Source organism: Oryx dammah, unplaced genomic scaffold, assembly GCF_014754425.2.
Source record: "Oryx dammah isolate SB20612 unplaced genomic scaffold, SCBI_Odam_1.1 HiC_scaffold_3, whole genome shotgun sequence".
Lineage (NCBI taxonomy): Eukaryota > Metazoa > Chordata > Mammalia > Artiodactyla > Bovidae > Oryx > Oryx dammah.
In genome coordinates this window covers 70,252,122-70,277,803 of record NW_024070187.1, presented here as the reverse complement: position 1 = coordinate 70,277,803, position 25,682 = coordinate 70,252,122, and the positions used below count along the sequence as shown (strand labels likewise).

Genomic DNA, 25,682 nt, shown 5'->3' with positions numbered 1-25,682 from the left:
TATGGTGGTGGCAAGCATTTTCATCTATATAAAACAGAGCTCTCTGTGGAAAGAGAGGGAGAAAGAGGTTTAAGAACTTCTGGAAAGTATGGAATAACTGTGGAGAGTAGGAAAGTGAGCCCGCTAGAAAACATAATGTTTCTGCTTAGTGTTACGTATCATTTTAAGTTGACTGTAATTGTCTCCAAAGGAACAAGTGAACTGGAAAGCTTAGACAGGGAAGTGTGGTTTAAAGTTGGATTTTAATTTGTGTTTTTAGAGGCACTACATTAATCTGATAATGAAGAGTAGAAACTGAATCAGGTAGAATAGAGGAAGAAGTTATTAGCAATGAGGAGTTCCTAGAAAGCTGAGAGGCCAGGACAGGATATTGCATGAATCATCCATATAGATATTGAATTCTGGAGAAGGTCAGAGTTGGTGTGAAGAAGATGATTTTGAGCAGTCAAATGCTGAGTTCCAAAGATACTTACAGTGCCTTTATAAACTAAAATGTCTGTTGGTGGTTCTTTTTTTTTTTTTTTTCCTGATTTGAAATGTATGTAACAAAATTTACCATCTCAACCAGTTTAAAGTTCAGTGGTGTTAAGTACATTCACAGTGTTGTGTAAGCATTACCACCATCCATCACCAAAACTTTTTCATCTTTCCAAACTGAAATTCCATACCCACTGAACAGCAACTCCCCATTCCCTCCTCTCCAACCCTGGGCAGCCACCTTCTATGACTTTGATTCCTCTAGGTACCTCATGTAAGTGGAATCATACAGTGTTTGTCTGTATATGATTGACTTATTTCACTCAGCATAATGTTCTCAAGGTTCATCTATATTGTAACGTGTCAGTTTCCTCTTGAAAGATAAATAGTATTCCATTGTGTGTATACACCACGCTTTGTTTATTCATTCATCCATCGATGGACATGAGTTGCCTCCATCTTTTTGACTATTGTGGTTAATGCTGCTAGGAACATGGCTTACAGATACACATTTGACTCCCTGCTTTTAATTCTTGGGCATATACCCAGAAATGAAATTGTTGGATCATATAGTAATTCTATATTTAGTTTTTTGAGGAGCTGTTACACTTTTTCCATAGTAGCTCTGCTGCTGCTGCTAAGTCGCTTCAGTCGCTATGGAAATGTTTTATACATTCTTATCACGCTTCCCAGGTGGCTCAGTGGTAGAGAATCCACCTGCTATTGCAGAAGACACAGGAGATGTGAGTTAAGTCCTTGGCTCGGGAAGATCCCCTGGAGGAGGAAATGGCAACCCACTCCAGTATTCTTGCCTGGAGAATCCCGTGGACAGAGGAGCCTGGTGGGCTGCAGTTCGTAGGGTCGCAAAGAGTTGGACGTGACTAAGCAGCTGAACACCCCCACCCCCACTGGCACTGCACAAGGGTGCTGGTTTCTTCATATCCTCACCAACACTCGTTATTTTTAAATTTTTTTGGTAATAGCCATCTTGATAGATGTAAAGTGGTATTTCTTGGTTTTGATTTGCATTTCCCTAATGATTAATGATATTAAGTATCTTTTCATGTGTTTATTGACCATTTATATATCTTCTTGGAAGAAATCTCTATGCAAGACTGCCCATTTTTTAATTGAATTTTTTTTTTTTTTTGCTGTTGAGTGGTAGGAGCTCTTTATATATTCTGGGTGTTAATTCTTTATCAAATAAATGACTTACAAATGTTTTGTCCCATTCCTTGGTACCTCACTTTGTTTATAGTGCACTACTGTTGCCTGTGCTTTAGTGTCATATCCAAGAAACCATTGCCCAGTGCAGTGTTATAAAGCTTCCCCCCTTTTTTCCCTAAAAGTTATAGTTTTAGTTCTAATGTTTAGATCTTTGATCCATTTTGAGTTAACATTTATATATGGTATAAGGTAATCGTCCAACTTTATTTCTTTGCATCTGTTGTTTCTTTCAGTAGAGAAGGAAACCAAAACTTTCTGGCTATAAAAAATAAATTTTCACTTCTTTACCTAGTTATTACACAGGTACACTTGCCTTGTTATGGTTGAAAACTGATTTTGGGGAGGGGAAATTAGCAAGCGATATACTAATTTGGAACCTCTGAACTGAACCATAGAAGACATTTACTTTACTCTTGTCTCCTTAGAGCCAAGATTCTGGGTCTGATAATCGTATAAATACAGTCAGTCTCAAGGAAGCGTTGGAAAGGTTTGATCACAGCCCAACTCCTTCTGCTTCCTCCCGGAGTTCAAGAAAATCATCTCACACAGCGGTCTCGGACCCTTCCTGTGAGTACCCCAGCTTGAAAGCAGACTTCCTTTAAAGATGCCCTTCTAAATTGTTTGCATTATTGTTACCAGCGTTTTTCATCAGCTGCCACTTTCAAATGATAAGTGTTTACATTTCTGAAATACAGTAACTTTTTCAGTGAGCAAGAGGCACATTGCTCACATTTGGCAAAGAATAAATTTATAAAGTAACCTATAAAACATGTAGGTAGTAATGTTGGTATTGGTATTTTTAATCATCCCTCAGAAAGAAAGCAAAACTATTACAGTAATCCTTTTTTATTGATAGAACCTGTAAGTGTTCTTGGTTTGCTTTTTAGAAAGTGTTTTCTGTGTATTTTGTCTTTATGAAAACATGCATAATTGTCATTAAATTAATATACTTTTAAATTTTTTTAAAAGAATCTAGCACTTTTATTTCTCAGATACTAAAACTGTATATAATGAAAAAGGGACTTGTTTGAACTACTTGACATCTACATGATGGGTGGAACATCAAAGTGGTTAAACATAGAATATCTGAGATTTTAGGGGAAAAAAATGTCCTTATTATAGCTATTTCTTTTTAAAGAAAAAAAATTTATTTTACTGTTGTAAGAAGACTTAAAATGAAATCCTTTAGGTGTATGATACATTATTGTTGACTATAGGTATAATATTTTACTGCAGATCTCCAGAGTTTATTCATTGTGCTTATCTGAAACTTTATGCCCACTAATTAATAACTCCCCATTCCCCGCCCCCCACCCTTGGCAGTTTCCATTGTGCTCTTTGTTTCAATGAGTTTGACTATTTTAAATAACCTCATATCATTATGAGATACTTGCTTTTTCTGTCATTGCCTATTTCATTTAGCATAATGGCCTAAAGTTTCATTCATGTAACATATTGTAGAATGTCCTTCCTTTTTCAGGATGAATAGTACTATTTCATTGTATGTATATATCACATTTTATTAATTCTTTCACCTGTCAACAAACATTTAGATTGTCTCCATACCTTGGCTATTGTGAATGGTACTGCGATGCACATTGGAATGCTATTATCTCTTCAAGATGCTGACTTCAATTTTTTTTCATAAATACTCAGAAGTGGGATTTCTAGTTCATATATGGTAGTTCTAATCTTAATTCTTTTGACAAATGGCCATACTGTTTCCACAGTATCTGTATCATTTCCCATCCCCATCAACAGTGTGCAAAGTTTCCAGACCTTCACAAAAGTTCTCACCAACACTTGTCTTTAGATTTTTTTTTTTTGAACAGTTGATAAGGGTTTTTTTTGTTGTTGATTTACAACATGACTTTTTGATAGTAACCATTCTTTAAGAGGTAGAGGTGATATCTCATTGTGGTTTTGATTTGCATTTCCCTGATGTTTAGTGGAATATTGAGTATTATTTCACATACACGGGCCATCTCTGTGTCTTGTTTGAGTAAATATCTATTCAAGTCCTTAGGCCATTTTTAAATTAAGTTATTGGTTTTTTTCTATTACGGAATTGTAGGGGTAGTAACCATTTTATATTTGAAATTTTCCTATTTCAGATGTTTTCTTTATCCTTAAAAAAGAGGTAATTAAAATAAATCATCTTGTCACAGACTTCACTTTTATTGTATAATTTAGGAAAACAACTCTTTTGCAGACCACTTTTATTCACTGGAAAGCATTTTGAGACTGATCTTTGAAAATTGTATTTTTCAAGTACTAATGCTATTCTGTTTCTGTTGACCAACCTTAGCTACACCAACAAAGATCCCAACAGATACTAGCACTCCTCCTAGACAGCATTTACCAGCTCATGAAAAGATGGCACAAAGGAGGTCATCATTTAGTAGTCAGGTAAACTCATATAGTATGTTTCTGAATAAAGATTTATTAAAAGGGGTGGGAGGGAATCATCTAAATATTCACAAATTCATTTATTCATTATCCCTTGCTATGAAATTCCAAATTGTTGTTGATATACAACAGTTACTCAAGGTCTTCATTTTTTTGTGAAGTAGTAGTCAAACATACAAGTCCTTTTGATTATTTTTCAGATAAAATGTTAGATTTTTTTTTAATTATGGAAAGCTGATAATTTAGAGCCATTTTATATCTAATTTCAAATACCAATCACTTTCATTAAGTTCAGGCAACTCTTATTGAGAGCCCATGCAAGCTAATGTGACAGATGCCTTGAAAGATAAAAAGATAAATAGGGACTAAGCATTTCCAGTTTAGAGACAGACAGGCCTGTGCTCATCTGAAAATGTATGAGGCTCATCTGAAAGCTGTAGCTCAGTTATAAAGATGCCATGGTGATATTTCTGGTGGGAGTATTCATATATGGAAATGATTGTCACCCAGTTTTATTTTTTATTTTGCTTCTAGTCTATAAATTCCCAGACTGTTGGTCAGTCATTAACACAGCCTGTGATGTCTCAATCTTCAAATTTACCAGTTCCGCAAGGCATGTCCCAGGTATTTTTATTTGTTTCTGTTAAATATTTTTTTATTATAAATAGAATTTAAGCTACTAGTGGGGCTTCCCTCATAGCTCAGTCGGTAAAGAATCTGCCTGCAATGCAAGAGACCCCAGTTCGATTCCTGGGTCGGGAAGATCTGTTGGAGAAGGGATAGGCTACCCACTCCAGTATTCTCGGGCTTCCCTTGTGGCTCAGCTGGTAAAGAATCCGCCTGCAATGTGGGAGACCTGGGTTCGATCCCTGGGTTGGGAAGATCCCCTGGAGAAGGGAATAGCTACCCACTCCAGTATTCTGGCCTGGAGAATTTCATGGACTGTATAGTCCATGGGGTTGCAAAGAGTCAGACTCAACTGAGTGACTTTCACTTTCAAGCTACTAGTGATTTTTAAAAATATAGATGGAATAAATCTCAATTTTGGATGTTTAGAATACCTGGGGATTTTTTGATTGTCAGTGATATTGGGGTGCCTCTGGTACTTTAGTTGTCTTTTAGGATTCAGGACAGTTTTGCACAACGAAAAGCTATCCTGATTAATCCCTGTTGAGAAATACTGTGGTGGCGCAGATGGTAAAGAATTTGCCTGCAGTACAGAAGACCTGGGTTCGATCCCTAGGTCAGGAAGATTCCCTGGTGAAAGGAGTGGCTACCCACTCCAGTATACTTGCCTGGAGAATTCCATGGACAGAGAAGCCTAGAGGTCTATAGTCTGTGAGGTCACAAAGAGTTGGACATGACTGAGTGACTAACACTTTCACTTTTCATAGAAAAATATTAAAGATGAACTGTAGTTGTTCATTTTGTTCTTCCCATGGATATTGGAAGAATTGAGTAATTTTATTCATATATTCATTTGTTTATATATAAGCCATTTTAAGCTCCTTATCAGATATTGTAGGTGCTGGCAGTGCAAATATATGTATACTAAGAAACTTTATTACATCTAGAGGGAATGATAGATAACTACAAATAGTCTATGCTCAAGGTCTAAAGCTTGACATGTGAGCACATTAGATGGACTCTTAATTGCTGAGGAAGTGAAAGAGAATTTTCTGGAAGAATTGTTACTTAGGCTGAGTCCCAAAGGAGGCTTAAATATAAAAGCTAGCAAGACAAAGGAGAGGTATTACAAAAGTGACACTTTTGATTATAACTTCGCAACTTTTAATTTATCACTGCACTCACTCAGTGCCTCAGACAAATGAAAAGTACTAAGTTGTGCTAGAAATAATCCGAAATTTTCTGTTTTGTTTGATGCTGAAGCTATCTCCACATTGTCTTAATTTCAAATAATATAACACTGCTGCTGCTGCTGCTAAGTCACTTCAGTCGTGTCCAACTCTGTGTGACCCCATAGACGGCAGCCCACCAGGCTCCCCTGTCCCTGGGATCCTCCAGGCAAGAACACTGGAATGGGTTGCCATTTCCTTCTTCAATGCATGAAAGTGAAAAGTGAAAGTCAAGTCGCTCAGTCTTGTCCGACTCCTAGCGACCCCATGAACTGCAGCCTACCAGGCTCTTCTGTCCATGGGATTTTCCAGGCAAGAGTACTGGAGTGGGTTGCCATTGCCTTCTCTAATATTAACACTAGGTATCTAAAAATACCTTTATCTTATATGGTTGTTACTTCAGTTGTGCTTAGTTGCTCAATAATGTCTGACTCTTTATGACCCGGTGGACTGTAGCCCACCAGACTCCTCTGTCCATGTGGTTCTCCAGGCAAGAATACTGGAGTGGGTTGCCACGCCCTCCTTCAGGGGATCTTCCCAACCCAGGGATTGAACCCAGGTCTCCTACATTGCAGGCAGATTCATTGCAGCCAGAGCCACCAGACATATATAATTATAGCTATTATATATTATGATACTTGTACAAATATATTGACATTGCTGTAAACTGTCATAATCTAAATAACAATCTAATTGTCATAATCTTGACTTTTAGCAACACATAATTGTGTAAGGTATTTATAGCAGCACTATATTATTAAATAGTATCTGGAGTAGTTTTTATCAGCACTGAATCCTCAAATAAGTATTCAAATCTCATTTCATTCAGTGATAAAGCCAAACACTTTTCCTCTTAGTTCTTTGATATTATTTCCTATTATTCTGCTGTGTTTATTTTTATTTTCGTATTTGTATTTAATAGAAATTCTTCAAGTGGTGACAGTATAATGTTTACCTAAATGTATAAATAACTTTAGGATACAATATATTTATATGATATAAATATAAATTTTCAAATAATAAAAAATTAAGGCATGAGGATATTAAATGTGTAATATTTTTTCATACCTAGTGTAATCTGATGTTTGATCTGGTTATTGTCAACTTCAGAAGTCAGAGTTGTATACTTTGAAAAGTAATGTTCAGTATTCTCAAAACACTTTTGAAGATAGGGTGAAAAAGCTTTTGGGGTGTCATTTGCTTTTACATGCATTGTAGGAGACTCTTAAGGTAAGACATTTCCAATGAAGTGAGATTCTTTCTGCTTTTATACTGCATCCTGTACTGAACATTCCTGGAAATAAGTAAATGAGCCTATTTAAACTTAAGTGGTGAATCGCTCAATGTGCTTAGTTTCAAGCAGTAGTAAAATAGAAGCTGTCTATAACTCAGGTGAAGCAGATATAAGTGAGATTGAAAACCTTACTCTGTAAGTAGAATAACTGTGCTTTTGTTCGCATATGGTGCATTCACTTATAATCGCTTAGTCTTTAAAAGCCTAGGGTTTTGTGTTTGAGAACAATTTGTTGAAAATTTTATGGTTGGTTAGTCTGTCAGATTTGTAATGACCTACACAAAGAGGACATTCTCGGGATGACAGAATTTTATGTGAATAACTCTAGGTGCAGACCACTTTTTCATTTGTTAAAAAGATCAGGAATGAAGTTCAGTAACTTGTTCTATCAAGTAGTAGTGCCACAGTAGGAACTTAGGTCTTTAAAAGCCAGTGTTATGAAGTCATTTGTAATCAGTCAAGCTCTAGTCAGGAGCTGGATGAGAAATTTGAACAGGGATTATATAAAAAATTATTAACTGGTAACAGAGATTATCTACTGAGAGCAGTTAAGAGAATTCAAAAGGATACAAGGAAGACCAGTGTAGAGAGCAGCCAGTAAAGGTAAGTGAAAGGGAGAGTTGCCAAGGGGGAACAGCTCAGAAGATTCCTTCGACCCTCCTGAACTGCTCCTCCAGGCCAAGCTGAGACTCAGGTCCCATTGGAGATGCTGTGGCTATAGCCACTGGATGGTACACACATTCACTGAAGTGCCACAGACTTGGGCTGGGGAGCGAGCAGCCACTTGCTGGGATACCAGTAAAATTTGCTGGGAAGCTGCCCACTAGCAAGCCAGTGAGACTTGCTGGAAAGCCAGCTGCTGGATGCTGATGACACTCGGTGGGATGCTACCCACTGGCATAAGAGCACGAAGGAAAAGCACTAGAACCAGAGAGGTAACCCATTTTCCCTTTACAGTGTCCCTCCACATCATCACTGACATGACTGCTGGTGCCTGCTGATTAAGGAGAAACATTTATGGGGTCTAGCTCTAGTACCACAAAGCTGAGCAAGGATAGGTGAATTAGGCGTTGAGAAGCAATAAATTAGTAACTGGCATGACAGTCTTAATTCATGATATACTGCTTGCATTTCACATTTTACAGTTATGAGAAGTGATTGTAAAATATGTTACACTTTTTCCATCCACAATACTTAAGTTTCAGTTCTCAGCTCAGTTGGGAGCTATGCAGCATCTCAAAGACCAATTGGAGCAACGGACTCGGATGATAGAGGCGAATATTCATCGGCAACAAGAAGAACTAAGAAAAATTCAAGAACAGCTTCAAATGGTCCATGGTCAAGGGCTGCAGGTAAGTTACTACATTTGATTACAAACAAAGCATGCTGTTTGTATTTTGGCTTCTTAGGAAATTGACTCTTCTTAATAAAAAGTGAGATGCAAAAGATATGTTTTATCCATTTAGTTCAGTAAATACTCATTGGTTATCTACTCATTATGATTGCATCTACAGTTGCTAAAGATAATTGATTCCTAAGAGTGTTTCCATCAGCATTTTTGTTTCTCCAGATTAGAGCCATCTGTTTTAGCAGTCTAATTATTAGTAAGCTTAACTTCCCATAATATCAAAATAATACTTTACATAGACTTTTAGGTATATGTAGGTACAGAATTTAAAATTAATCATCAGTAATTTTTTGAATAGCTTACTGGTAGGTATGATTCAAATTATAGTCTTATTTGGTCAACCAACAGGGCCAAAGTTTTGTCTATCCGATGCAACTAGGACTTTGGTAAAAACTTCAAGTGAAAACCACTTCTCTCTAATGCCATGAATTATAAATGATGAGTGATGGAGAGCTTCCAATCCACAGACCTTTGAATAGCTGAGTTAGGGTAATGTTAGCATGTATAATAATCCTCAACATGTAAAGTGTCAAGCAGGTAGAGGTTTTGAAATTTATAACACTTTTTCTGACAATTAGAAACATGATTAGGGGTTAGGATGATTGAAAGATGAAAATGAGTATCATGTTTTATTCAGTAATTATTTATTGCTCATTGTTCATTCAGAATGACTTAGTCTTCTTGTTACTTGCTTTTAAAACTTAGTTTTTAGCTATTTTTGCTAAAAATGCTGTCATTCTTTTTAATTTAAAAAGATCATTTTAACGTAATCTTTATTTTTTAAAGATGTTTTTACAACAGTCAACCCCTGGATTGAATTTTGGTTCTGTTCAACTTTCTTCTGGAAATTCATCTAATATCCAGCAGCTTGCACCTATAAATATGCAAAGCCAGGTTGTTCAAACTAACCAGATTCAAAGTGGAATGAATACTGGACACATTGGCACAACTCAGCATATGATACAACAGCAGACTTTACAAAGTACATCAAGTCAGGTAACGTTATTGAGTACAGTGGGCTAGGGAATGTTCAGTGATTGAAATGTGTGGTGTTGCTAAAACAAAAACAAAAGCTTCATTTTGAACAATATCATATGTAAAACTTTAATAGTAATAATTAGAAACTATAGTATTGAGAGTGATAAAGTATTTTGTGCAAAATTGTTCTTAAATTGTTGAATGTTGAATGCTTCCTGTATTTCAACATTCAGAAATTTTTTGCAGTTTGCTTGAAATGAATATACAAACTACTTCTGTGTGTGGAAAAAATAAAAGAAAGTTGCAGGATTCTGACCAGGATATATGTTACCATATGTGAAGAATGTATTTTGTTAGGGCAGTGGTGGCTTAATTAACATTCCAGGAAATTTTGGTAATTGACATGCATCTGTGATTGTAAATCTCAAGACTTTGAAATACATAAAAATGTCAAATGTCAGTTACTTTGGGTGTTTAGTAGTTCTTCATGTATATTTTTATGTCATCCTTGTTAAGATCATGCTCCTTTTCAAAAATCATAGCTTACCTTCCAGTAAGATATTGAAGACTAATTCATTCTCAGATATTGCAAGTTATTCCTTGATGGTTCAGTTTCTCCCAGAGTAGTATGTTCTGCCACTTCTTTTTCTGTCATGTCAACTATTGTTAGAATGATTAGCAGTAGAAGCATACTTCCTGAATAAATTTTTTTCTATCTGTAAAATCTTCTGTTTTCTAGCAGAGTCAACAGAATGTACTGAGTGGGCACAGTCAACAAACATCTCTTCCCAGTCAGACACAGAGCACTCTTACAGCCCCACTGTATAACACTATGGTGATTTCTCAGCCAACGGCCGGAAGCATGGTCCAGATTCCATCTAGTATGCCACAAAACAGTTCCCAGAGTGCTGCAGTAACTACATTCACTCAGGACAGACAGATCAGGTAGTTGTCATGTTTCCAAAGATGTCAGTTGTTTGATTATAAAACAATACTTGGGTTTTTTTAATGAGATTTTAATTTATTGCTCACTCTAGAATTTGAAATAAAAACAATGTATCCTTGTTGAAGTACTTTATAATAAAAGAGTAATAGCAAATTTTATTTCATTTTATTTCATGTTCAAAATGTGCTAACATATGGTAGAATCCAAATTCTACACAAGTTTTATGATAGGTTTTGTCTGTATCACTATAAAACTTTTATCTTTTCAATACAGCCGCTCTTGTGTTGTCAATGTAGTAGCAATGGTTAAGGTGTATGCTACCACAGTTTATATGTGTTATGGAGTAAGTTTAGCTCACCTTTCTTGAGTTTTGTTAAGTACTGTGCTAAATGCTCAAAGTATATTATCTCATTTAATTCTTATTAAAAAAAATGTGTGAGGGTCATTATTTCCCAGGAAAGAATAAAAAATTTGGTTAAAGGTCTGAAGCTGTGAAGGGAGTGAAGAAGAGGATCTGAATTCAAAACTGGGTGTCTGATTTCAGAGCTCAAGTACTGAAACATACACTACACTAAAGTTTTACGGCCAATTCTAGAAAAAAATCACTATCTGTGGCTAATTTTAGTCTTCCAAGTAGCTGACCTAGAAATAGATACTTTTAAAAAAATAACCTTTTCAAATATTAGGAAGAAAGATATCTTTCAAAACTATAGGATTTCTGTGTAGTCTTAAAAATTATATTTTAAATGCGTTTTATTTTTATTTATTTTAGTGCATATAAGTAGACTGCTGCTTTTATAATAAAATCTTGCTGTCATATTAGACTTTGTAGTAGATTTTATTGAAATACTATTAATAATTTCCAGAGTGTGAGGAAGCTGCTAGATTGCAGAAGCAATAAGATCAGTGAGAAACTCACTGCTGCTTTTTGGGACTCAGTTCCTTCAAGTTAAAAAGTCCAGCTTTCAAAGGAAGTGTTATGAATATACTCCATAGAAATATTATAAAGGGCTAGATTTAAAGCCCAAGGGAAAATCTATTAACATAGAATGTTGACATGCATTATAGAGGACACAGTTTAGCAGTTATTTGTAGACAGCTGTATTTGAAGGGGGAAAAACAACTTCAGCAAATATTTGAGTGCCTGCTTTATGAGTATGGCACATTCTTTATCCCAGAAAAGATCAGACTAGTCAAAGCTGTAGCAAGGTGAATAAATCAGTATTATTTGATGTGATAAATACTTAGTAGATCTTTGAAAAGGAGGAAGTGAGCAGTTTTATGGGTTGAGGCAAGCAGGTGAAGAGAGGAATGTGGTCAGGGAAAATTTCAGGGAGGAGATACTTGGCCTGTGTCTTAAGCACATTGCTTTAGATATGTGTGTAGCAGGGAGTCACAGGAGGGTATTCTAGGCAGAGGGAGCAGTGTATACAAAGAAAGAAGTTAAAGCCAGAGTAAATTGCAGAATGTCTTTTGGTGCCAGAGAGGAATGAGATATTCTCATACTTAGCAGTGGGCAGTTGGACAATTCAGATACTAAATTCTTTTAAGATTACAGATAAATTAGTGCTTAGCACTTCTGTGATTAAGCCACTTTGTAATGTTGTTTGTAAATTTTTCATTATATATGTTTTTGTATTAAATAATAACTTTAATCCTAAAGTACATAGTATACAATGCTTTATTTTTAAGATTTGGCATGGATTCAAAATAGAATTGTTTTGTCTTGTGGAACATTTAAACTGGTAGCATAGATATGCTAAGCGTAGTTATAATTATCTACCTTAGAACAGGTTGTAATTGCAGTTAGGTCATGTTAAATCTACAGTAGTCTTATCTTGATTTCCTCACCATAGAGACCAATGTTAGAAACTAACTTTATCTCACAGAAAAGGTGGATAGAAATGATATTTTTCTCTGAAGAGGCATTGTTTTCTGTTGTTCTTTTATTAAAAACTGTGGAAGCATGAAGGTAGTGGATGGGACGGAATATTAGTGAATTGTAATAGTACATAATACAGTGGGTACTATGCCTCTTGATAAATTTGTAAATTGAGGGTATTTTTATATGCTGTTAGAATGTCATTTAGTTTTGAAACATAAATGTCAGTTATGTTTATAAGACACAACTTACAATGTAAACATCTATAAACTTAGAGGTTTTTTTTTTAAAATAATTCCTTTAGGGCAGGTTTAAGTTTATTTTGATTAGCAAAATGAACCATGTGTCACATATATCTAACTCCTAGTAGTTTTATAAAAAGAAAAAAGTTGATATTTTTAACAGATTAAAAATTTTTTGCATGCGTGCATTACATTTTTTTTATTGTGGTGAAATACAAATAACAAAATACTCACTGTGTTAACCATTTCCACATGTGCAGTTCATTGACATATGAGCAGGTTGGCACCATTGTGACAGTCACTACCATCAATCTCCAGAAATTTTTTCTTCTTCCCAAACTAAAAATCTATATTAATCAGACAATATCCATTCCTCTTCCACCTAACTCTTAGAAACCACCATTCTACTTTCTAAGCACATAAGTCTGAGTTTGACTACTCTAGATACTGTATGTAAATGGAATCATATAATGTATGTATTTTCTACCTGGCTTATTTCACTTGCCATAATGTCTTCAAGGTTCAGCCATGTTATAGCATGCATCAGAATTTCCTTCCTCTTTAAGGCTAAGTGTTATTCAGTTGTAATGTATGTACCACATTTTGTTGACCCATTTGTCTACTGATGGATACTTGGGTTATATCCATCTTTTGAAAATTGTGAATAGCTGCTATGAACATTGGTGTGCAACTGTTTGAGTCCCTGTTTCCCATTCTTTTGAGTATATGTACAGAAATGGAATTGCTGGATCATATGGTTGTTACATTTTTAGTTTTGATGAAAAACCACCATACTGTTTTCCATAATGGATAAACCACTTTATATTCCCACCAACAGTGCACAGAAGTTCCAGTTTCTCCACATCCTTGTCAACACAATTACTTTGTTTGATAGTAGTCATCCTAATGAATGTGATGTGGTATCTCATAGTGGTTTTGATTTGCATTTCCCTAATGATTAGTCATATTGAGCATCTTTTCAGTGCTTATTGACCAGTTGTATATAGTGTGAAGAAATATCATTTAGGACCCTTGGTGGTTTTTTAGTCAGATTGTTTGTTGCTATGTTGTAGTATTGTTTTATATTTTCTAATTATTAATCCCTTACCAGATCCATGATTTGTAAATATTTTCTCCCACTCTGGAGTGCCCTTTTACTGTGTTGGTAGTGTCCCTTGCCTCATAAAAAATTTTAAATTTGTTTTTCAGTTTACCTGTTTTTTCTTTTGTTGTGTATGCTTTTAATGTCATAACCTAAGAAATTATTGCCCAGTCCAGTGTCATGAAACTTTCTCCCTGTGTTTTATTCTAAGAGTTTCAGTTTTTGATATTTATGTTTATTAAGTCTTTAATCCATTTTGACTTAATTTTAATATAATTTTTATATGATGTAAAGGTCAAATTTCATTCTTTTGCATGTGGATATCAAAAAAAGAGTTTCTATTTTTGTTTGTGATTGCTTCATTTTGCTCTGTACATTTGTTTCACTGGTATCCCAAAGGGAATCTTTAAAAACATGAAACAAAATTGGAACATATAGCTTTTAAAAAGCTAAATTGGTAATGTCATGGGTATTATCTTAGAGAAATATTCAGCCCACTGCCTTTCATAGTGTACACTTGTACTTCTGACTCCCCTTCCCTTTCTTTCCTCTTAACAGATTTTCTCAAGGTCAGCAACTTGTGACCAAATTAGTAACTGCTCCTGTAGCCTGTGGGGCAGTCATGGTACCTAGCGCTATGCTTATGGGTCAGGTAGTGACTGCCTACCCTACCTTTGCTCCACAACAACCGCAGTCACAGACACTGTCAGTCACGCAGCAGCAGCAGAGTTCCCAGGAACAGCCGCTCCCTTCAGTTCAGCAACCATCTCAGGCTCAGCTGACTCAACCACCGCAGCAGTTTTTACAGGTAATTCTCCCTGGGAAGAATGTCCCAAACGTGTTTACCTTTTTATAGTGAAATTAGGGATTAAATGAAAAGTTCTGTAAATGAGCTGAAAAATCTGCAAAAACTTATTGTACAACTTAAATTTCTATAAAGACAGAAAGCTTATCCCAGTTGGCTACTTTTTCTTCTCTTAAGAAACTTTTAGTACTGCTGTGGAGATACCCAGTTATCTAAATTGGTGGATACAATACGTGGCTGCTTCCTACCCATATCAAGGCAATTTACAGAGAGCTCTCTCTGGCTAGAGTTTCTGGAACTCAAGCAAAGGCACCTTTCTCTCTTCTCTTGTTACCCTAGGGGCCCATCAAGCTGTGCTCTCTACAGATCATAAGTATTGAAAGGGTTTTTTTTTTTAATTACTTTAGGCATTATGTTAAATTATTGAATTAAATTTTACAACTTTTTTGTTATAAATTAATATTGGAATAAAAATACTGTGAAGGCACAGGCTGTTCTGAGATTGAGTTACTGCTGCACCACATGCTGTGTGAACTTTGGCAGTTTACTTAACTTGCTCAGATCCAGTTTCCTCATCTATGATATGGAGGTGCTAGTCATTCATATCTCATGAGTAAGATGCAAGTGAATCACTGAGGCTGGTATAAGGTATATACTTAAACACCTTCTAAGTATAACTTGCCTTCATAAATGACCACTATCTTGAATAATGTAATAGATACTCAGATTAACCAACATGCAGACACAGATGTCTTGTGGGCACATCAGACAAGACCTGCTTATCTGAAGGATGCAGGACAGAGCCACCTAGATTGGGGTCCTCAGCAAAGTGGCAGGCAGATTTCTGGGCCTCAGTGCCCTCTTTGGGGCATCACAATAGCAGATTGTGACATCTGAAAATCCAGCTTTTTCCTTACTGGTCCAAGAGGCCAGCAGTGTTGAATATAGGCTAAGCCACGATTTGTGCTGGATACCATTCCACTTATTCCAAGCAAATATCATCAGTTTTTAAAGTTATACAACATATGGTATAATTAGAAGATTTCAGTATTACACTATATACTCACGCATAAATACACTGTTAGTTCACCATCATTGGTGTTATGGTGCAGATATATTTCTTAACTTGATGATGTGCTAAACTAAAAGAGGTTAGTTACTTAATTATCTCTTGAGAGTCATACAGCCCTTTAGACATTAAGCCATTAATGACTGGGTTAGCTATTGTTATAAATGAATTAATGACAAGAATTTATGATAAGTTAGAAACTGTTCTCTAGGGGAAATGTATGTAGTGAGAATTAGGCAGAAGCTTAGAAAGGAAGAAGACTTGCCCTAGGAACTCACTTTTCTGAGTCTCTCAGAGAACAAAGGCTCTTAAAAGAATGAACATTCTCTTCCACTTCTGGGAAAAAAACATTTCTAAGAAGCAAGATAGGCAGTATCCTTTAGAAATACACTAATAGGTAGATAGAAATACACAATTTGTCTTTTATGATTATGTAACACCTAGTTCCAAAATATACTTTTGTTGTAACCCTATAAGGCTCATAAATACACTGAATTCTTTTATCTTACAAAAGCTTTTCCTAATAACAGTGAGAAAAAGAAAATGTCTCCAAGTGCTTAGCAAAGCTCAGTGGCCTTTAAGTTTCAGAGATCTATCCTTCTGTGTGTTTGTATAGGTGTCTTTCATACACATTTGCAGAAATCACCTATTACAGTTCCTTTTAAAAATTATGAACCCTGCATTAAGACATATTGTCCTTAGTGAAGAAAGATATTCATTTTAAAATTCTGCTTTCTTTTGACTAGTTTCCTTTGTATTTCTAGAAGGAGAAAATTAGGCAAAAGAAACGGAGGTTCATGGAGCTGACACTTGCCCAAGGCCTAACAGAGAGCAAAACCCAAAGCCAGGGCTGCTTCTGCTTTCAGATCCCATGCTCTTGTTCTGTTTTGGTCTTTGTTTATCACACTGTTACATAAAGGACATGAGTCTGTAATTGTGTCCTCAGTTTTATGGTACTTTTAAATAATAATGTTAATATTTAATCTTCGTAAAAACCCAGTGTGGGAGGTACTCTTGACTATCCTTATTTTGTAAATGAAGAAAATGAGGTTCAGAGATGTGAATAGCTTGACCAAGTTGCACATCTGGTGAACTGGGCAGCCAGAGTTTGAACCCAGGCGGTGTACCTCGGGGCGCCTGCTCCTGGCCACTGCTGCTCTAACCAGCCAAAAAGCTCGTGCAGAAGGTGTTTTCTGTTTGCCCACAGATTGTTCATATGTCATATGCTCTTAGCAATGCTTAAATTGTGTCACCTGTTTAAAAATGTGGTCTTTAGGATATAAAGTGAAAGAGTATGTGTGGTTTGTCTCAGGACATAGATAGCTTTCTGTATCATATTATCTCTAGCTCAATTTCCTTCTAAAAAATGAAATTGTTATACTTCAAAAAGAGGGAAATGCTCATAAGCATTTTCCAGAATACTATTTTTAAGTGGAAAACAAAAACAAAAACAAAAACAAGACTTATGTACAGGTTTTGACCCTATGGATAAGTGGAAAACTTGAGTAGTCTTAATGTACACAGTATAATGGGGGTGAAGCAGTGTTGCATAATCCACTTGTCTTTTTAGACTTCCAGGTTGCTCCATGGGAACCCTTCAACTCAGCTTATCCTCTCTGCTGCATTTCCTCTACAGCAGAGCACTTTCCCTCAGTCACATCACCAGCAACACCAGTCGCAGCAACAGCAGCAACTGAGTCGGCACAGGACTGAAAGTTTGACGGATCCTTCCAAGGTTCAACCACAGTAGCACACACGCATCCTCTCTGCCCTCAAGGGAGGATGGGGGTGGTCCATAAAGAGTTACTCGGATGATCTAAGGATACGATGAAAAGTTCCAGCAGTTTCATGGGATGCAATACTGAGTGTTCTAGTTCCTGGAATTAGTTAGCAGGGAAAATGCTGCCTAGCACTGCAGATGTACATTAAATACCAGCCAGCAGGAGGTGATCATAGGGCCACAGCCAATTCTGACAGTGTTTTACTTGCCCAGATATTTTTTAATGGAAAAAGAGTATATTGCCAAATGCTAAGAAGCTCAGCTATGAAACAGGACCTCCAGTGAATCAGAAAGGCACTAATAACATGAGTAACTTTGAGTGGTTCTGTGCCTGTTTTCAAGTGTTATAGAGGACACACCACTGCCATCCATGTCAGGGGTTTGCTTATGATGATGCCATGAAGACAGTCCAGTAGACTCAGTAGACCCCCTTCCCTTTTCAGATAATGATGGAATAGTAATTAATTTCAGAATGTTGTGTGGGTTCAAATTCTCTATGTACAGATGCTGTAAAAAATAATACTATGTATATGTCTGGATAAAAGGAGAGAAAGAAAAACATTTTATATGCTGCATGAAAGCATTATCTCTTCCTTTAGGTATGAGTACATTTCCTTAGATTCTGACGCCATGTGCAGACTAATACATCCTCTTTTCCCTTTTGTTTACAGTACGGTAGTGTTCTATTCACTCTTCCGGGGCACAAATCTTTTTTTTTTTTGGTTCATACTTTGACTGTGATGTCACAGTTTGTTCAGTGAGGTATGATGTGCTGCTGGGAATGGAGTTTTTTTTTTTTTCAGGTTAAATTATTTGAAACAGGATTTTCAAGTTACTCAGAAATATCCTTCATTTCATTACTCTTCAATTATGTTTAAGAATAGGATTTGCACTGCTTTATTTTAAGATGGTTGGGAGTTTTGAGCACATATTTTGATCTAGTTCCTAGTTGGAAATAGTTGTGTAGACGGTTTTTAACAAGCTTGACAGTTATTTCAAGTATGTTTCAGTTATAGGAGTGAATTTGCACACAAAATATTTTAGGCACTTTTTAATGTTCTCACTGGTGGGAATTTTAACTTTTAGGATTTGTTGGAATCTTTTTATTATCCTCCACAGTTTCAGTGCTTATTTTAGTCAGAAATGATTCAGGGTTATTTAAGGGAAAAAAAAAAACGAAAAACAACCCATAGTGCCTTGATTTTCATTCAGGTGATTACTCACCATCTTAAACTCATTGTCTAGTTTCAGTAGCAGTTTTGAAATCTTGGTACATTTTTAATAGCATGTGGGTGTCAGCACCATTAAGTTCCTAATGAAGACTCTCTTGGATTAGAGGTACAAATAATTTCAAAATAAAAGATAACATCCTAGTGACACTGTCAGAGTTACTATTGTGATCACAAAGTTGTTTTTCAAAATCAGCATTTTCCTTAAATTTATGTATTCATTTAGGAATTACCAGTAAATATTTTCTCAGTGTAATGTTAAAATCCTGCAAAGACAAAAGAAGGGTTAGGGATTGGCTTTACCTTCACTATAGCGCTAGAATCTTATAACTCACGTGCTTTATAAACATGAACTAAGATTTCGTTTGGTGATACCATATTCTAAAGGTAGTAAGTTCCAACCAGAATTGCATACATTAAAAAAAGCATTTTATAGATTCTATGGTACTAATAATTAAATTTATAACTAGAGAACAAAGGAAAATTAATGGGAAAATATCTTATTGGCTATCAAAAATTATTACTGAGGAAAGGGAAGATAGCAAGCTGTAAGAAATCAAAATTAACCTTAAAACGTATAACAGAATTGAGGTTGTTAAACAAAAGATTTTGGCAATGAAAATAATACAGAATTGCTAGATAAAGGTGTCAGGGGAACTCTCAGTTGGTTCTTAAGACTTTTCTGTTCTTAGCTTTGCTATCATCCTTAAGGGATATACTTTATCTTTCTGTAGAAAATCATACCTGGCCACACTTAAAATAGAAAATTCATGTTGAAAGAAAACAACCAAAGAAAGTTGGTACCTACCCTTCTACAAAAGAAGTGTTACTAGATGCCAATCAGTAATTAACATATCAAGGAGCTCATCTTCTAGCTAAATGACCATCCAGAAGAGATTTCTGACTTTGTCATGAATGTCAAGAATAGATGTCAGAATATGTGTGTACTTAAGCATATGCCCACAGTGGACAACGTTGATGTTGTAGAGTATGGCAACAGTATTTTTTTTTCCCCTTCAAACTTGCCTTTCCTAACCTTATCATGCCATTCCATATATTCTGAGTTGTGCCTCATCTATTTATTGGCAATATATAGTGATACAAATTTAGCAAACAAAAGGTATGAAGAACTATTATATTATAGTTTATCCTCCAAGTCCCATATGTGAAAAGAAAGATGGTGAACCATGAGTACTGTGTACTCAGTTTAACACAAGCAAAGTGTAAGACAAGCCACAAGGTAAATAGGGAGAGAATACATTCTCCTCTCCCTATCCCTTCAAGTATTTTTCCATCCTCAAATATTTAGGAAAGCAAATTAGACAAGATTTTGCTTTATAATTCCTGTTGTTCTCACAGCTCACTTTTTTCCTGCTTAGAAATGGTTGCTACATTTAAAGGAGCAGCTGGCTGCTTTTCATTTGCTGTCAGAACGAAGTGTTGTGTCCGAAGAGCTAGTAACTGCCTCTCAGCTCCTTCTTTAACTTTGTTTTCCTCCTGCTTTCCTGGAACGTGGACCACAAAGTGGTTCCCGCCCCCTCCTCCATGAATCAAGACTTGAGTATCCTGATGGAAGATTCAGCAGTTGCCTGTAATTCTTTCATTTCTGTAGCCAAAGCTGTTAATTGAAATCCAAATCTCAGTCATGAAAAAATACCAAATAGGAACACTTTTCTGCTAGTTAAAAATCTTATCTTCCCTCTTCTTTACTCATTGATATTCCATTTTTCTTAAAAAAAAAAAAAAAAAACAACACTTTTTTTCTGGGTGGCAATTGTCAGGTGTTAGCTGCTTTGAACTGCTGTGGCCCTGGGTGAGTCACTATTGTTTTTAAACTACCAGTGAGGATTATAAGGATTAATAAAGTTGCTGCTGAGAGTGGTGTCAAAGCAGAATCAAGACACTTAAAAGTACTTTATTATTTGAGTGAAAATATTGGTGGAAAAGCATATGCGGGGGACGGGGGTAACATGTAAGTAAATAACTATAGTTCCGTCTCCCAACTGTGTCCCAAGTTGAAGGGGGAATTTGAGTCCTGTGCTCTATCACTTAAATCTGGTTTAAGAATGTACTAGTAATAAAGGGATGCCAGTAACTTTGAATAGTTTGTTACAGAGTACTCAATGCAGATTAGTGAAAATGTTACTGGAATTTTTCAAAAGTGCTTAGGTTGATGGTCATTGCCTTAAAGCATTCTGCTTGCAGTTAGTTAAGGGCACTGTGTGTTGAAGGGAGATGAACCCTTAAGAAGCCTTAGAAAGGGGCCCCTTAAAATAGAACTCGTTTGCCTGCTCTACACAGACAGGGGGAAATTATTTTAAACTGGATATTACTCAACAAGTTTTAAAATATTTCCACTACATTGAGGTAAACTATTTTTTAAAGTGGACTGCAAATAACATTTTGCTCTGGTATTGCACATTTTTACTTTTTTTTCTGTATTTCTTTGGTGATTGAAAGTTTGTTGACGAACATTTGTGTAAAACTCATTCACGTCTATAACCTTTCCAATATCTGTGACCCTGTTCTTAGTCCCTCGGGAGTCAGTGTTGGAAGGTATAAACACTGGATATTACTATTGCTGAGTGAGTCTAGCCAGAAATAAGCTGATGGGAATTTTTAAACGGAGGAAAAGAAACAGCACAAAGGCACTTGCCATTTTTCTAGTGATCAGAGAAAAAGAGTCTTTTTTGTTTGGGGCGGGTGAGCATTCTTCTAAAAGGAGCTTCTGAAGTAGTTGCAAAGGAAAAGAGTTGACTATTTTTATAGTATATTTAATATATTTGTATATAACTATGAATAGAATAGGAGCCCTTCACATGCCTCCCACTTTTCTAGTTTACTTCCCCCTTTGCCATGGCACTAGCATAGCCTCATCTGCATGGGTACCGTGCCTACTGTCAGCCTACCAAAAGAGAGTGCTGCTGCTTTCTGAGACAGGTGAGAAGACCCGACTCTCATGCCTGGGGATCCTTTATGTAGGAATAGCACACACTTTGCAGCTATCACACCACAGTCGAAAAGCATCATTCTGAAAGGTAACAAGCACTTTATTGCAATTATTCATTTTGATAAAGTTTATTATCTTAGATATTACCGTTTCTAAAGGATCCCCAACTCATCACTTAGGTGAAATTTTTAAATGACACATTTCTGAGAAATGTTTAGATCCAGTGAACCATAGTAGGTTTAAGGGAGTGATTTCAAGGTAGCCAAATGAACTTTGACTTTTGTTTTGAATGTGGTAGAGTCAAGGGATTATAGATGCCTAGTTCCATTTAGACACTATTGTAAACCTATCTTGCCTATTGTGTGGACACCAAAAGAGACCAATGAGCCTGTTTGTTTTCAGAGGTCTAGGAAAATTGCATCAGTGTGAAATAGATGTATAGAACTAACCTAAAAGTGATTGGTAGTCATATTTTAGAATACAGTAATTTCAAGAATTATTCTGAGTGTTTTAAATGTGCTCTGAAATGTTGGCATGTCATTTCAGTGTTTCCATTTGAATTGCTCTTGTAATGCTTTTGCACAAAACTGAGAAATACTACTTTGGTTGAAGAAAAGGAAAAAAATAATTTGGTTGTATTTAAATGTCTCCTGTGGAAACACTGGGGGTGAATTTTGTTGGTACAGTTATTTTCAGGATATTTGAAACAGTATTGAACAGATCACAAATTAAGCAACCATGAATGGATTGAAAAATTAAAACTCTTTCCATGTGACTGTTTTGCATACTTTATCCCCATGTCATAATTTAACACTACATTCCTTGTTTTTCTTAAATAAAATAACTTTGCGGGTTCTGTTTTTGAGTATTTAGCAAGTTATTTTCTAAGCTGCCTGGGTTTTCCTAGGGCAAACATTCTTAGGTGAAATAGGATATAGTTTGTGAAAAGACATTAAGTGAAATCCCATCACCACCACCAGCAAACACTGAGGTGCTGCATTAAGTGACAATCAAAATAGTATTTATAGGAGAATTGAAAAAAGGGTTTTAAAGAAGCAGTTGCTTTCAAAGTAGTTGTCTGGGTTTCTTGAATAAAAATGGCTACATGTATTTATTTATATTTTTAAATATCTTTGCGTTCTGTTTCCTCATCAGCGTGATTTCAGTGTCGTGTATTTAATTGTGGTTTGTTTTGTTCTGCCTCGTATCTTCTGTGCAGAGGACTGGCTCTGCCTCCTGGGGGTGCGTGTGGTCCTCAGCCCTTGTGACGCCTCTTGGTGGCGCTCCAAATCTGTTCCACTTCAGCACAGCGGTGGAGCCCAGCCCAGGTGCCCCGAAGGCTCCCCTCCTGTTCTCAACTTAGTTAAGAAGAAGTAAAAGTAACGCCAAATTTTTTCTAGTTTCACTTGCTGCCTTTTCTATTTTATGGGCACTTTTTATATAACTTCCCCAACACAGCCCAAGGCCAGTATGACAGAACCCATGGCACACGTTGCCCGTTTTGCCCATTTAGAAAATGTTACTAAAACAATCAGCATCTTCTGATGGCCATCACTCATATCCATATTAAAATCCATCTAAAGTCCTTAAATATAGGCGGAACAATGTATAAATACTGCTAACTCTTCTGCAAAGAAAAATAATGTGTGCTGTCTTTTATATATAGTGTAATGTTGCCTGGTCCTTTAAAACCAAAGCCAAACCAAACCTTCCTACACAGCACCGTCCAATAAAAGCAGTGTGTGAACATCTAAAGCCTAGAAATTTGAGGATACTTATTGCTGGTCTGCATTGGAACAGAATTCTCCACCTTAGGGCTTTTGAGTCCCACAGGCCACATCCAGAGTGCACTCCAGCTTTGGGATCCTTTAGAGAACGGTAATTAAAACAAGTCAACCATATGTTGGATTTAATGATGTAAAAAGTATTTCTTGACTCTTTAAGGGTAAATTGGAGAGCTCATGTTCTTAAATGTATGCTTTTAGGTTTCTGAGGAAACAAACTGTGACATCGCTTTGAAAGTGACATTCAGATGTTTTATGATGTGTGTTTTGAGTTGGCCTGTACTGGTGCAGATTGACCACTGGCAATGGTTGTGCCAATACTAGAGTTAAAATGTAGGAGAAGCTATATTGTGTTCAGGTGGATGTATTATGTAACCAGACAATCATCATGCAAAAAGAAAAAAAAAACTGGCCAGGAAATGTCATTTTCCTTTATAGATGTCAGCCAGCCAGAACAGCTGTCATTTAGATCATCCTGGAGTCACTTTGAGATCTGTTTTATCATGGTGAAAGTAAGTTGGGGAAGGTCCTCAGTATGGCACTTGCACATTCATTCTATGTAAAGACTGAAGCCCAAAGATGAGTTAAATTCAGTGCTGTATTGAAACCAGTTAGTGCAAAAAAAATTTTTTTATCTCTGTAAATTTTTAATTGTTAACATCAGTTGGTAGTTGTAAAAACACACACCAAATTATTTCTAATGTTCTGTGTGGTTCTTAGTGTGCTACTCTTGACATTGATATGTCCTTACTGCTTGGTTCTTGGTTTAAAATTAAAATTAGATATAGCCTGTCATTCTTCCTTCTGAAAGGGTGGAGCTGTAAATGGCTAAGAATACCTATTTTTCCTAAAGCAAACATTTCATTAAAATCCAGATTGATATACAAAAAAACAAGGCTGACATTTTCCAAGTAATGTCTTCAGCCCAAATCCTAAAATACACAGCAGCATGATGGGTAATAATGGTTTTAACGGTGCTATAATAGGTTCTCTGCTAATCTTCACGACCTGTTTGTTTGGAAATACAGTATTGTATAAAATGTGGATCATTTTGTTACCAATTTAATATTGCCATTCTGATTTGGTGTTTAAATTGGTTACACTTGTTTCTCAGAGCTATCCTTTGGGAAGAGTGTAAGGTGTGTTATTAGCCTACCTCCACTCAGGCCTCTTGCTGTATGATCATTTTTCCAGGTTATGATGTGCAGTTTTTAAAAACTGTATGTTCTCTATTATAATGCTTTTTCCCATAGACTCCTGTAATGTATTCAGAACCTAAATTGGCAATGAAAAGAGCCAAGCAGTAGCATTTTGTTTTTTTATAAATGTAAAAGTTAGATTCACTTTGTTTCCTATTCAGTTTTAAAAATAAAAATACCTCAGTGCTGTGTTTCCCAGTATCACCTACATTTCTCAATTTAACACCTGCTTTATGTGGCACATAACTTGTAAGAATCACATTATTTTGGATTTTAAAGAATATTAAATATTTTAAAATCACTACTAATGACATTTTTCTCTTTTATTCAGCCATGGAGTTAGCAGCATTTAGCAATTTTTGCCTGGTAGCTAAGCAAGCTCTGATCTGCCAAATTCTCTTGAGTGGTGTCCTGTTCCAAGCGTGTGGGGCCTCAGAAAGCCTCACTGTTCCTCACTAGGCTGGTGCTGGGACCAGGCTGCCTTTACTGCCAGGTGTACCAGCTACTTTCTAACAAGGAAGTAATATAGTTCCTAACTTAATTCTGTTTGTAACAATTTAAGGCAGTATTAGGGATATTTTAACTGCAGAGATTTCTGGTATAGTCTGGGGACTTAACTTGAGATTTCTTTGCAGTGTTTTATGGACATTGTGTTTTTCTACCCTGTAATACACACTTTTCGTGGTAGAGAAGTTTCTAAAAATGACTTTTTCAGAAATGCGTGAACTGCTGCTTTTTACCTGACGATCATGTTTAGATCTCCTCACAATAGAGGTCAGCTGTCTCCCACAAAGTTACTACTGCAGAATGATGGCTGTGTTGAGAATGCTGGGTGATTAACTGGGTTATTTCACAGTGTCTTCAAGTTACCAATGACCATACACTGTGCACTTTGTAAGTAGCTCAGGAAACCTGACTTGCTCTGGGTCTGCTATTATATATACTTCACACAAGGAACACGTGGAGGTTTCTACAGAACTGTTCTTCAGGTCTGTAGCAGCTTCTGGTAGCAGTGTTACTGCACGTGGTAATAGAGCACATCAGG

The 25,682-nt window shown here is 36.2% G+C and overlaps 1 protein-coding gene and 1 long non-coding RNA gene across 7 annotated transcripts in view; one reads left to right on the top strand and one right to left on the bottom strand.

The window, feature by feature from the left end:
* CLOCK (clock circadian regulator) overlaps window positions 1–22,510 on the top strand; it is a 125,586-nt gene extending 103,076 nt beyond the window's left edge. For 5 of the 6 annotated variants that reach the window (XM_040238233.1, XM_040238238.1, XM_040238234.1 and 2 more), the window contains 8 exons: window positions 2,130–2,271; window positions 4,013–4,113; window positions 4,648–4,737; window positions 8,463–8,615; window positions 9,458–9,667; window positions 10,389–10,594; window positions 14,380–14,629; window positions 17,266–22,510. In XM_040238233.1, coding sequence (XP_040094167.1) covers window positions 2,130–2,271; window positions 4,013–4,113; window positions 4,648–4,737; window positions 8,463–8,615; window positions 9,458–9,667; window positions 10,389–10,594; window positions 14,380–14,629; window positions 17,266–17,445 — 1,332 coding nt within the window. In that variant the 3' untranslated portion in view covers window positions 17,446–22,510. The remainder of the gene's footprint in view (window positions 1–2,129; window positions 2,272–4,012; window positions 4,114–4,647; window positions 4,738–8,462; window positions 8,616–9,457; window positions 9,668–10,388; window positions 10,595–14,379; window positions 14,630–17,265) is intronic. The other variant, XM_040238237.1, reaches the window with a different exon arrangement.
* On the bottom strand, window positions 7,400–17,219 carry LOC120862136. The gene is made up of 3 exons (XR_005720702.1): window positions 17,136–17,219; window positions 12,943–12,948; window positions 7,400–7,411 (listed from the first exon to the last, which is right to left on the bottom strand). It is a non-coding gene; the product is annotated as an uncharacterized LOC120862136 (long non-coding RNA).
* Window positions 22,511–25,682: the final 3,172 nt, after the last annotated feature.